General features: G+C 36.3%; 1 protein-coding gene across 1 annotated transcript in view; it reads left to right on the top strand.

Moving 5' to 3' along the window:
- The window catches only part of LOC120540353 (DDB1- and CUL4-associated factor 1-like), a 56203-nt gene that overhangs the window by 43092 nt on the left and 696 nt on the right, over positions 1-12415 (top strand). Inside the window, exons 19-23 of the mRNA XM_039771035.1 lie at positions 1310-1403; positions 1563-1667; positions 1795-1868; positions 2346-2438; positions 11904-12186. Coding sequence (XP_039626969.1) covers positions 1310-1403; positions 1563-1667; positions 1795-1868; positions 2346-2438; positions 11904-12186 — 649 coding nt within the window. The remainder of the gene's footprint in view (positions 1-1309; positions 1404-1562; positions 1668-1794; positions 1869-2345; positions 2439-11903; positions 12187-12415) is intronic.

Below are 12415 nucleotides of genomic sequence, written 5' to 3'. Positions count from 1 at the left end.
TTTGTTTCTCAGCATTGTCATATTGTAAAATGGTCACCGCACGTCTTACAATCTATGCATACTCCTTTGCAGTCACTTTCAGCATAATTCAGAATGACATGTAGCTTCTATTATTCACCTCCAGCCAAAAGTTTGGATTTTTTTTAGTACCTTGATTTAGATATTATTTTATTTTAAAGATGGTTATCACTGGTTGCTTGTCTTATTGCAAGTAAGAAGAATGCATAGTTCACAGATACTGAATTAGGAATAATTCAGACAGACCCACTGTTCAATGTTTGAAGATAGCTTTATAGTAAACATAGGTTCTTAGTGTTAAACAGGTTTCATTTTGATGTCATTTGTTACTTTAAATAGGTTGTGTTTTTGTTTATTTTTATAATTTAATTTTGGACTTATGTGCAAAGATAATTTTAATGTATCATTCAAAAGAACTTTTCTTCACATTCCCTCAAATACAGTGATACCTTGAGATACGAGTTTAATTCGTTCCATCACCAAGCTCGTAAGTCAAAATGCTTGTATCTCCAATCAGTTTTCCCCATTTAAATTAATTGAAGTGAGAGTAATTCGTACCAGCCCCCAAAAAACCACCCCAATTTTTTGTTAAATGTTTTCAACATAAGAAAAATGTATTTATAATGAAAAAATATTGTATACTAACAAAATAAAACCTAATACATAAAAGAGAATCTAAAGAAATAGACAGATGTTGGCAAAGCCGATTAGCGTATTGTAATGTTTTTTCTTTCACTTCACTTTTGCTTAATCTAATTTTCTTCTTTACTATTTTTTTTTTTTTTTTGGCCACGCTTTCGTCACTTTCATCCTCAAGGCGTTTCAATAGAAACCTGTCCAAGGAGCTTTGTTTAGTCCTCCCCTTTAAAATGTTTCTAAAATGAGTTAGGCAAGTGTCATTAAATAGCACCACTGCATGATCAGTTGCAACTTTTTCAGGGTGTTTCCTTTAAAGTCCAAAACTTATTCCCACATTGTAAACACTTCCTTTATGAGAGAACCTCCTCCGCGATACCGATCTCCTGCAGAACCTCCGTATGTTGCTGCATCTGTAGTTCTGTCAACTCCTCTGTCATCAGTTCCTCGGAATGTGTGGCGACAAGCTCTTTGGTGGCTCGTATATCGAATTTTGGCTCGTAACTCAAGGCAAAAAATCGACTTAATGATGGCTCGTATTTAAAAAAACTCATATGTTGGGGCACTCGTATCTCAAGGTACCACTGTATTACTATTTTTTGCAGTGGTTTCTCTTAATATAGTACACTTATTTATCTTAACTGTTATTTCCAAGTGGGATATGAGGACTTTTCACCTCCTACACACAGTTCCTGCTTTAGACCAGTGCAGGATTGTCTTCAATAATAATGGAACTGTTATTTATGGAGGTAAGGCATGGGACAACTTAGACGTTTTTCTATTACTTTTTATTATCCACAACATGTATTGGTATCGTATCAAGTCCTTTAAATGTCTATCAGTATAATTAGTAGTTTATCGCATATTTAGCTACTGAAACCCATTTTTGTTTATTTTTGCTTACGTAGCAATGCTGCAGGCTGATGATGAAGATGACATGATTGAAGAGCGAATGAAAAGTCCATTTGGTTCCTCTTTTAGAACTTTTGATGCCACAGATTATAAACCTATAGGTAGGGCGTTAAATTAATTCAGAATGCAAATTTGTTAATAGCTATATTTTAAACAACCGTTTTGGATTGAAATATTTAGTGTTACTAAAGTTTAATCCCCCCTTTGTAAAACTTCATCTCTTCACAGCAACCATTGATGTAAAAAGAAATATATTTGACTTGTGCACCGACACCAAAGATTGTTACTTGGCTGTTATTGAGGTAATTTTTTGATTTATTCTTTTGAAATAACATTGCTGTTACCTTTTGGAATTCAAAAAATGTATGTAGTTATATATTTAACAATCTTTAATGCAATGTGTCTAATGTACATCCAGTATTGATTTATTTTATGTGCCTACTCCTTTGATTTGTAATAAGACATTACAAAAGTCTAATAATAAACCAACTCCATTAGGAGATCATTCCTCCCCCACACTATGCGACTCTTCAATTCCACCCTGGGGGGATGTAATATGGTAAACGTTAACATTATACAAAGTTATTGTCTGTTATACCTGCATTTTTATCACTGTTTAATTTAATATTGTATTTTATCAGTATGCTGCTGCTGGAGTATGTTAATTTCCCCCAGGGATTAATAAAGTATCCTATCTATCTATCTGTCTCTCTGTGTCTCTAACTCTCTCTCTCTCTGATTTTGTTACCATGTTTAAATCAAAATATAATTCTTTTTAGAATCAGGACTCCCTAAACATTGACACTGTGTGTCGCCTCTATGAAGTAGGTAGACAGAGGCTTGCAGAAGAGGAAGAAGAAGATGATGATCAGGTTGGGGAACTGTTTTTATTTTTATGTTTATTTTAGTGTGTACTTTTTTCATGCATGAGTGGGGTCAAAAATTTATAGTGTACCAATTTAAGGAACTATCAGTTGTTTAAAATAAATTAGATTGAAAAGTTAAAGGCCTGCTTCTTAATTACTCTTTTCATAATTGTAAAATTTCTGTCAGGTCACCCTTCACTCTCTCTTTATGAAAACTCGAATTAATCAATGCCTTCAACCTTTCTTCATGCCTCAAAACCCGCTGTCCTAGAATCATTATGTAATCCGTTAATTGGGAGAAGACAGCTGCTCTACACCTAGTGATAATTATTTATTTAATTTGAAAAGATCAGTAACTCCAGAACTTCTTATAGAATTCTAATTTTTACTTTAGTTTGTTTTGAAAAAGTTCCTTATATCATAACACTAGCAAAATACCCGCGCTTCGCAGCGGAGAAGTAGTGTGTTAAAGAAGTTATGAAAATGAAAAGCAAACATTTTAAAAATAACGTAACATGATTGACAATGTAATTGTTTTGTCATTGTCATGAGTGTTGCTATATATATATATATATATATATATATATATATATATATATATATATATATATACACATCTATACACATATATATACACAGTTATATATATATATATATATATATATATATATATACATATATACACATACATATATATACATACTGTATATACACATATACATATCTACATATATACTGTATATACACATTTATATATACAAATCTACATATATATCCACATATATATATATATTAGGTGGGACTCGATTAAAAAATTAATCCAATTAATTAGAGGCTGTGTAAGAATTAATCTTGATTAATCGTATGTAATCGACACGTAAATTTGCCCCAAATCGCAAATGTTTTTTTTAATTTAAAAGTGTTTTAGTGGGCGACAGAATCAAATAATAGACATGTACATGAATATTGTAAACTGAAGCTGTTTTAATTTCTGAAAAAAAGCCTTTAAACTGCATTTGAATTCAAAACAGAAACAAAAATATCATCCCTGGTTAAAATTGGGCAGACTTAAAAATAAAGTGGTAGTTTAAGTACTTTAAGTAGATTTTCAGAATAGTATTGTCTTTAAATAATAATAACCAAAATTTCAACATAAAGTGCAGTTTTTCTTCTTAAAAAATAAGTCAGAAACATAAAAGGTAATTTGACCAACTTAATCTTTAAACTCTGAGTAACCTTAGCCAAAATTATTTTGTACATTAGGCTAAAACAGTGTGATCATTGAACATTTTGTAATTAGATGTAATTAGAATTACTAACGGTCACGGAAGTCCAATGATCCCCAGTAAGAGCCACAAAGTCTGCTTTCTGTAATGCATCTAATTTTGCTTGCTTTTCATTGTGCACAAAACCATGCTTTTATCAAGGCTTCGCCGGGAAGTCGAAATGATCAGTCGTAGGAACGCGCTTTATTCCGACTCTAACATTTTTGTAGCTGTGATGTGTGCATCAGTGTAATGGATGTACCAGGAAATGATGCATTGACAAAAGTTCCGCTTGCTTGGAATTGAAAGTGTGATTAAATGCGTTATTTTTAACGCGTTATGGAGTACATGCATCAAGCTTCTCAGCTGTGCTTGTGCTAATAAAGGGAAACATTTTAAAAATAACGTAACATGATTCTGCGTTAACCGAATATTTTTCATACGTCCCAAACCAAGGAGATGCGAAGGTAAAATGAATCAGTAGCGTACATACTCAGTGCATCCCTCTCGGAATCGAACCTCGAATGTCGGCATTAGAGGCTAAGACTCTACAATTGAGCCACAGCATGTGGCTTGTCTATGAGAGTATGTACTGTAGATAGGGGTATATATATACATTTAAATATATACCCGCGTATCGCAGTGGAGAAGTAGAAGTTATGAAAAAGAAAAGGGAACATTTTAAAAATAACGTAACATGATTGTCAATATACAGTAATTGTTTTGTGAGTGTTATTGAATGTTGCTGTCATCAAGGATTTGATTATCATTATTTCTTTCAATCAGGGTCGTATTTGTATGCGATGTGTTGTGTTCAAGTTACATTCCGTGTTTGTCAATCGTTGTAAAGATGACAGGTTTCATTCATCGATTCGTTTCTTACTGCATCAATAAACAGCTCGTCTTCTTCTTTATCTGAGACCTGACACACTGCATGCACGGGTTTTTTACACTGTCTTCCTTTAGCGGGACATTGACTTTTTCCACCGTGTGCTTTGTTTCCACAGTAGCTGCATTTATGAATATGCTTATCAGGCGCTTCATATTTTTGCTGCCTTTTCAATTGTGTAATTCGGTTTTGTTCAGCTCTTTGGAACTGTTGCTTTTATCTGTGCACTGCGTCAGTTCACGTGAGCCACTCGGTGTACTTGCATCGAAGGTTCCCAGCTGTGCTGGTGCCATCTCGTGCTATGTCCATAGCTTTATTTAATGTTACCTTAGTCCTGGCACTTAAAACTTTCTCTCGCAGTTTCGCTGAGTTTGTGTCAAACACCACCCTGACCATCTCATCTTCCTCTCCATAAGCACAGTCCTTCACCCGTGAATATTTACCCGTGGCAGTTTGCTATTGGATTGCCGCTGACGGACGGCCTTATATGGGCAGGCACTAAATTACACACGCCAGTGGCAGCCTGTCTATGAACTTAATTTAAAGTGTAGGTTTACATCGTGCTTTGTTTCCGAAGTAGCAGAACTCGCTTCTTATTGTTTCGCTGCCTTCTCAATTATATAATGCATGTTTTCTTGAGCGCTTTTTTGAGGTCTTCCTGGTTTTCTATGTACTGCGTGATTACGTGGGAGGCGTGATGATGTCACACGAAACTCCCCCCGGCGTTGAAGCTCATCTCCATTACAGTAAATGGAGAAAACTGCTTCCAGTTATGACCATTACGCGTAGAATTTCGATATAAAACCTGCCCAACTTTTGTAAGGAAGCTGTAAGGAATCAACCTGCCAAATTTCAGCCTTCCACCCACACGGGAAGTTGGAGAATTAGTGATGAGTGAGTGAGTGAGTCAGTGAGTGAGTGAGTGAGGGCTTTGCCTTTTATTAGTATAGATGTATTATAATGTTTAGCCTTTTGCAAGGTTAAAAAAAAGCTGACATATTCTATACAGAGTTAATATCTTAAAGGAATTCTCCACCCTGTTTTTTTTTTTTAAATGTTACTTACCCCATGTACTTTGTAGTGGTGGCCAAGAAAAAAATGTATTATTGTGTTTGTAGGTAAAAGTACACAAGAAATTTTTATAAACGAGATTAATAGGTAACCAGCACTGGACAGTTGCAACTGTTGTGAAAAAATGTTTATGTACAAAGAAAAAAGAATGCAATGTTAACTTGTGTCAAATAATCCACGTTTTTTTTTTTTTTATACAGTCGCTAGTTTAAAGCAAGCAAAACTAATGAATTCCTGCCACAATGTTATTAAATAGTTAGTTCCTGAATTATCAGCCTTTATATCAACAGGAAACTCTTGACTCGTGGGAGGGACTTTTTGAATTGAAGACAGGACTCTTGACCAACTAATGATGGGGAAAGGCAGGTCTTTAAATTGAGATACCAAGATGACAATATCAGCTTCAGCAGTTGTGAAGTCTGACATCCCACCCATCCGAAGTTGAAGTAGTGTATTGTGAAATCGGCTTAGTTACATATAGGCTGAACAGCTTTTTATATATATTAAATACATTTTTGAGACAAGACTATTGCCAAGAGATTTTTATCAAGTCCCGCCCTCCTCTCAACCATTTACAGTTAACGCCCCACTCCCATGGTCCTCTCACTTCTCATTCGTGTAAATGCTTTTGTCAGACACAGTTCCAGCACACTCAGCTCTTATAAATTTTTACATTTTCCTCACTTTTAGTTCCCAATAAAAGAAGAGTTATGTCCAAATCTTAGTGAAGAATTTCATCCCGAAGAAATGAATACGCAGGCAATCCTAGCACCGAGAAACAATTAAGTCAAACGAATTTACGCGAAAATTGTCGATCAGTTACACAGCAAATTGGTTAAATGCATATCAAAAAACTATGCTGAAAAAGTTGATGGTGATTGTGCAGAAGATGAAAACATCAACTTACAATATCCCATAGAATATCTACAACTGTTAACACCATCTGATCTTCCACCGGCCAAATTACTGTTGAAAGAAGGATATATTGTAATGTTATTGCGTAATTTATGTGTGAGTGATGGGGGTAATCAATTGGACAAGATTAGTTTGTTGAACAATTCTGTTTTGACTTTATCATCAAAGAAGTTAAATGTTGCTGTCATCAAGGATTTGATTATCATTATTTCTTTCAATCAGGTCGTATTTGTACGATGTGTTGTGTTCAAGTTACATTCCGTGTTTGTCAATCGTTGTAAAGATGACAGGTTTCATTCATCGATTCGTTTCTTACTGCATCAATAAACAGCTCGCCTTCTTCTTTATCTGAGACCTGACACACTGCATGCACGGGTTTTTTACACTGTCTTCCTTTAGCGGACATTGACTTTTTCCACCGGTGCTTTGTTTCCACAGTAGCTGCATTTATGAATATGCTTATCAGACGCTTCATATTTTTGCTGCCTTTTCAATTGTGTAATTCGGTTTTGTTCAGCTCTTTGGAACTGTTGCTTTTATCTGTGCACTGCGCCAGTTCACGTGAGCCACTCGGTGTACTTGCATCGAAGGTTCCCAGCTGTGCTGGTGCCATCTCGCTATGTCCATAGCTTTATTTAATGTTACCTTAGTCCTGGCACTTAAAACTTTCTCTCGCAGTTTCGCTGAGTTTGTGTCAAACACCACCCTGACCATCTCATCTTCCTCTCCATAAGCACAGTCCTTCACCCGTGAATATTTACCCGTGGCAGTTTGCTATTGGATTGCCGCTGACGGACGGCCTTATATGGGCAGGCACTAAATTACACACGCCAGCGGCAGCCTGTCTATGAACTTAATTTAAAGTGTAGGTTTACATCGTGCTTTGTTTCAAGTAGCAGAACTCGCTTCTTATTGTTTCGCTGCCTTCTCAATTATATAATGCATGTTTTCTTGAGCGCTTTTTGAGGTCTTCCTGGTTTTCTATGTACTGCGTGATTACGTGGGAGGCGTGATGATGTCACACTAAACTCCCCACGGCGTTGAAGCTCATCTCCATTACAGTAAATGGAGAAAACCAGATCTTCCACCGGCCAAATTACTGTTGAAAGAAGGATATATTGTAATGTTATTGCGTAATTTATGTGTGAGTGATGGGGGTAATCAATTGGACAAGATTAGTTTTGTTCAAAGTTTGTTGAACAATTCTGGCATGTAAAATTTTAACAGGCAACAAGAAAGGTAATGTAGGACATCTTCCGCGGATAACATTAGACACCAAAGGAGATCTTGATATGCCATTTGTATTAAAATGTTTACAGTTTCCTATTAGAATAGCTTTTGCTATGACAATTAAAAAATCACAGGGACAAACATTCGAAAAAGTCTGTGTGTGTATTAGAGAGAAAGAAATTATATTCACTCATGGGCAGTTATACGTTGTGTTGTCACGATGTAACTCCAAACATGGAATTAAAATTCAAAGCGATATTGACGAAAAGTTAATTTCAACAGAATTTTCTTTCAATTTATTACATTTTACTGTTTTTTACTATGGTTAATTACTCACTGTAATGTAAAATGATTTGGTCTGTTATGCATATCTAACAATTCCTATGAAAATAACAATCTGTTTAAATTGTGCATCCGCTTTCCCAGACGTCAGCGGCAGAGCCATGAAGTTGCTAGCGTGTAGTGCCTGCACGGGGGTTGGCGAGCAGGGTGCAGAGCCCCCAAGTGTTATATCTATATCTATTATCTATCTATCTATCTATCTATCTATCTATCTATCTATTTAAAATCCCTGAGCTATCTATCTATCTATCTATCTATCTATCTAATGCTTTTAAGTTTTTATTAAGAAGAAAAGTAAACCTTTTTAAACTGAGGGAAAATATACCAATAATTATTTGTTAAGGACCTCTTTGTATACCACATTGTCAGTTCAGCACTCAGGTTGTAATATGACCAAGCTGTGCGAGCTTACTCTTGAGCATGCAATGTATAGTTGTCCAGGAGAAAAGCAATCTTGCCTCAAATCAATGGAAACCTTTTGTAGGGTCTGTCCCTGAGACTTATTAATTGTTATCGTGAAGCAGAGCCTTACTGGAAATTTGAGGCATTTGAATTGAAATGGGAGATCAGAGGGTATAACGGGGATGCGAGGAATACAAACTCTCCCCTGAGCAACTGCAAGTAAAAATAGTTGCCTCAATTAGGTTCTTTTGCAGACACGTGACCTGAAGTCTCGTGCTGTTACAAAGTCTCGGTGGCTGTAAGGTTTTCAGTAACATTATTGGTGTCCCAATCCTCAAAATTAGATTATGCTCAGTAGTGCCTGGAGGATTCAGAGTGTGAAGAAACTCTAGAGACAGCATTTGTATTAACTTGTGGATTTTTCTGTGAGTATTTGGTGGCAGCGTCACGAAGTTGCTTCTGCAAGACCGCATTAGCTGCAGAGCTCAGCTCGGAGCGAAATGAAGTGAATGAAATGAGGTGAATGGGAGGGTAGATGATGACGTGACACCCCCACCCGCCTTAACTGTCAATCCCCCCCACAAACACAGTCTCTTGGAATTTGCATAAGCACAGTCCTTCACCAAAAATTTTAACTTAGTTACAAAGTGATCAAAACTTTCGTTTATACCCTGCATCCTCGCATTAAACTTGTATCCCGCGAATATCGCATTCGTTGTAGGCATGACAAACACCAGCGGCAGCCTGTCTATGAACTTAATTTAAACTTTAGGATCACACCGTGCATTGTTTCCAAAGTAGCTGCACGTGAGCCGCTCTCTTGTGTGATCTTGCGATGTCCACAGCTTTATTTAATGTTAGCTAAGACCCAGCACTTAAAAGTTTCTCGCTACAGCAATTTTAACTCCATTACAAAGTGATCCAAAGTCTCATTTATACCTCGTGTCTTCTCATTAAACTTGTATCTCGCGAATATCGTTTTCGTCTTAGGTATTTCTTCAGCGCTCTTTGGAGCTCTTCCTTGTTCTCTATGTACTGCATTCACAATCAGTTCACGTGATTACGTGGGAGGCGTGACGATGCGAGATGCAACTCCGCCTCCCACGGCCATTGAGCTGCAGTCTATTACAGTATATGGACGAAAATAGGTTCCAGTTATGACCATTACACGTAGAATTTCGAAATAAAACCTGCTTAACTTTTGTAAGTAAGCTGTAAGGAATGAGCCTGCCAAATTACAGCCATCTACCTACACGGGAAGTTGGAGAATTAGTGACGTTGGAAAGTTCAATATGGCGTCCGACAGTGGCGTCATACCATCGAAATAAGTACGTACATTGGTTTCGGTTAGTGCAGGGAAGCCGCCTACCAAATTTCGTGAAGATGGGGCCATGAATAAGAAAGTTCAACATGGCGGATATTTTTGACCGTTATGACCGTTACGCGTAGAATTTCGAAATGAAACCTGCTTAACTTTTGTAAGTAAGCTGTAATGGATGAGCCTGCCAAATTTCAACCTTCTACCTACACGGGAAGTTGGAGAATTAGTGATGTTGGAAAGTTCAATATGGCGGCCGACAGTGCCGTCATACCACCGAAATAAGTACGTACAACGGCTTTGGTTACTGCAGGGAAGCCACCTACCAAATTTTGTGAAGATGGTGTCAGCCTTCTACCTACACGGGAAGTTGGAAAATTAGTGACGTTGGAAAGTTCAATATGGTGGCCGACAGTGGCGTCATACCATCGAAATAAGTACGTACATCGGTTTCGTTTATCGCAGGGAAGCCGTCTACCAAATTTCGTGAAGATTGGGCCATAAATAAGAGAGTTCAACATGGCGGACGTTGTCGACCATTATCGAAATGAAACCTGCTTAACTTTTGTAAGTAAGCTATAAGGAATAAGCCTGCCAAATTTCAGCCTTCTACCTACACGGGAAGTTGGAGAATTAGTGATGAGTGAGTCAGTGAGGGATATTTATGTTATATAAATGCTTCCGTTCATTTCCCTAAGATGCACATTAAACTAATTGTCCTGTGTTAGTGACGAGTGAGCACTTTATTGTTCACTTCGTTATGAGTTTGGCAATATCATGGAAATTTTTGCGGAATTTCTCAGATCTTCGTGAAATTCATTGAATTCAATGGGGAAGGAGGAGCTGAGCTAGTTTTGAGTGGCATATAATGGTGCAGTGATGTTTTAGTTGTCCATGGGTGTTTATGAAGCATCTGCCAACTAACTATCTTGGACAAATTATCATAGCCAAAATGTGATCTGAGCAGTGAGGCCGCAGTGCTAACCACAAGAAAAGTAGCAGCTGTAGTGGTAACCACAAACATAAAACAACAAATGACCACAAACTAGTAATTCATAAAATATATATTTATCATTATCATCATAGAAACAGTTCCAGTCTTGAGGTACACATTAGCCATTCAGATGGTTTGTTGCATTGTTTGAAGTCAAGCTGGCAGGAACATCTTTTTTTTTTTTCATTTCTGATATCTGTACAGGTGCTTTGCAATTTTTCTTCCATTCGGAAGAAGATAGACACGCCTTGTAAACTGTTGTTAAATTTTCTTTATTATTCTGCTGGGTCACATATGTTTTCTTTCTCAGGAAGGGAGATGGAATTGTTTAAAGGTCTTTATAAAGATTAGATTTGATCTGGCATCTGACATGTTCTTGATAGTAGCCACTGGTATTATGCAGGCTCAGTTATTTGGAAACACTCTGGTCTCCCTGTAGGTAGTAGCAAAGATGAGAATTAAAAGAAAACTGAGACCCATTATGAATAATGCTGCACATCCTTTTTTGACACACAAACACAATTATTCAGTAAAAGTGTTTCAAGATATGTTGCTGGGGCTATGAAATACCAACAACAATACGCCTGTATAGTGCCTCACTGTAACAGCTAAATTAGTTTTCTTCCTTTTTTTTGTGTGTGTGTTTAATTTTATATATATATATATATATATATATATATATATATATATATATATATATATATATATATATATTGACCATTGCTTTACAGTATTCTATCTATCTATTACAAGAATGTGTTTTCTTATTTTGCAATGTGTGCTGATTTTTCTGGAAGAAAGTTTTAATAACATTTTAGGAAAAACATGTTTTATCAGTTGGTTGGTTATTGTTTTATCAGTACTGCATTGTTTACCAGTTTTATGAATTTTGTGTCATTAATCACTTTGAAATAACAGAATACATTTATATCTTCCTGTGTTGTGAAATAAGTTCCATCTGTTCATTTTACATCTGGACCTACCTCAGTACTAAATAGCCTGATTAAAACTAAATATTAATTTTTGAAAATTAACTTCCCGATAGGAAGATGAGGATCAAGATGATGACGACGATGATGAAGATGATTCTGACGATGACCTTGATGACTTGGATACAGAAGCCTTGTTACCTGAGATAGATGAGAATGAAAATGGAGATGAGGAAGATGGAGAACATGACTTTTCTCCATCAGATGATGAAGAGGTATCCCGTCTATTGCAGAGAGAAGCTGGTGAAGAGGAGGAGGATGATGAAGAGGATGACGACGACGACGATGATGATGATTCTGATGATGCTGAGGAAGATGCTGAACTTATTTTAGAAACATGTAAGTCTATAAATGGTTCTGTCTATTTTGTATGACTTAATTTAGATTTTAAACAGGAATAGATAGGAAAATTAGCATCAAGTAACTTGGTTATTAGTCTATTTTAATAATTCCCATTAATAGTGAATAGGCTGAAGAAATTATAACAAATTGGTTATTGTGTTGGACTTGCAAGTGAAATGTATTTCTAATTCTTTTCAATATGTTTTTTAAATGACTTTTTTTCCTT

This window comes from Polypterus senegalus, chromosome 12, assembly GCF_016835505.1.
Source record: "Polypterus senegalus isolate Bchr_013 chromosome 12, ASM1683550v1, whole genome shotgun sequence".
In the NCBI taxonomy this organism is placed as follows: Eukaryota; Metazoa; Chordata; class Cladistia; order Polypteriformes; family Polypteridae; genus Polypterus; species Polypterus senegalus.
The sequence above is the reverse complement of the archived record's forward strand: the minus strand, read 5'-3'. Positions and strand labels throughout refer to the sequence as shown.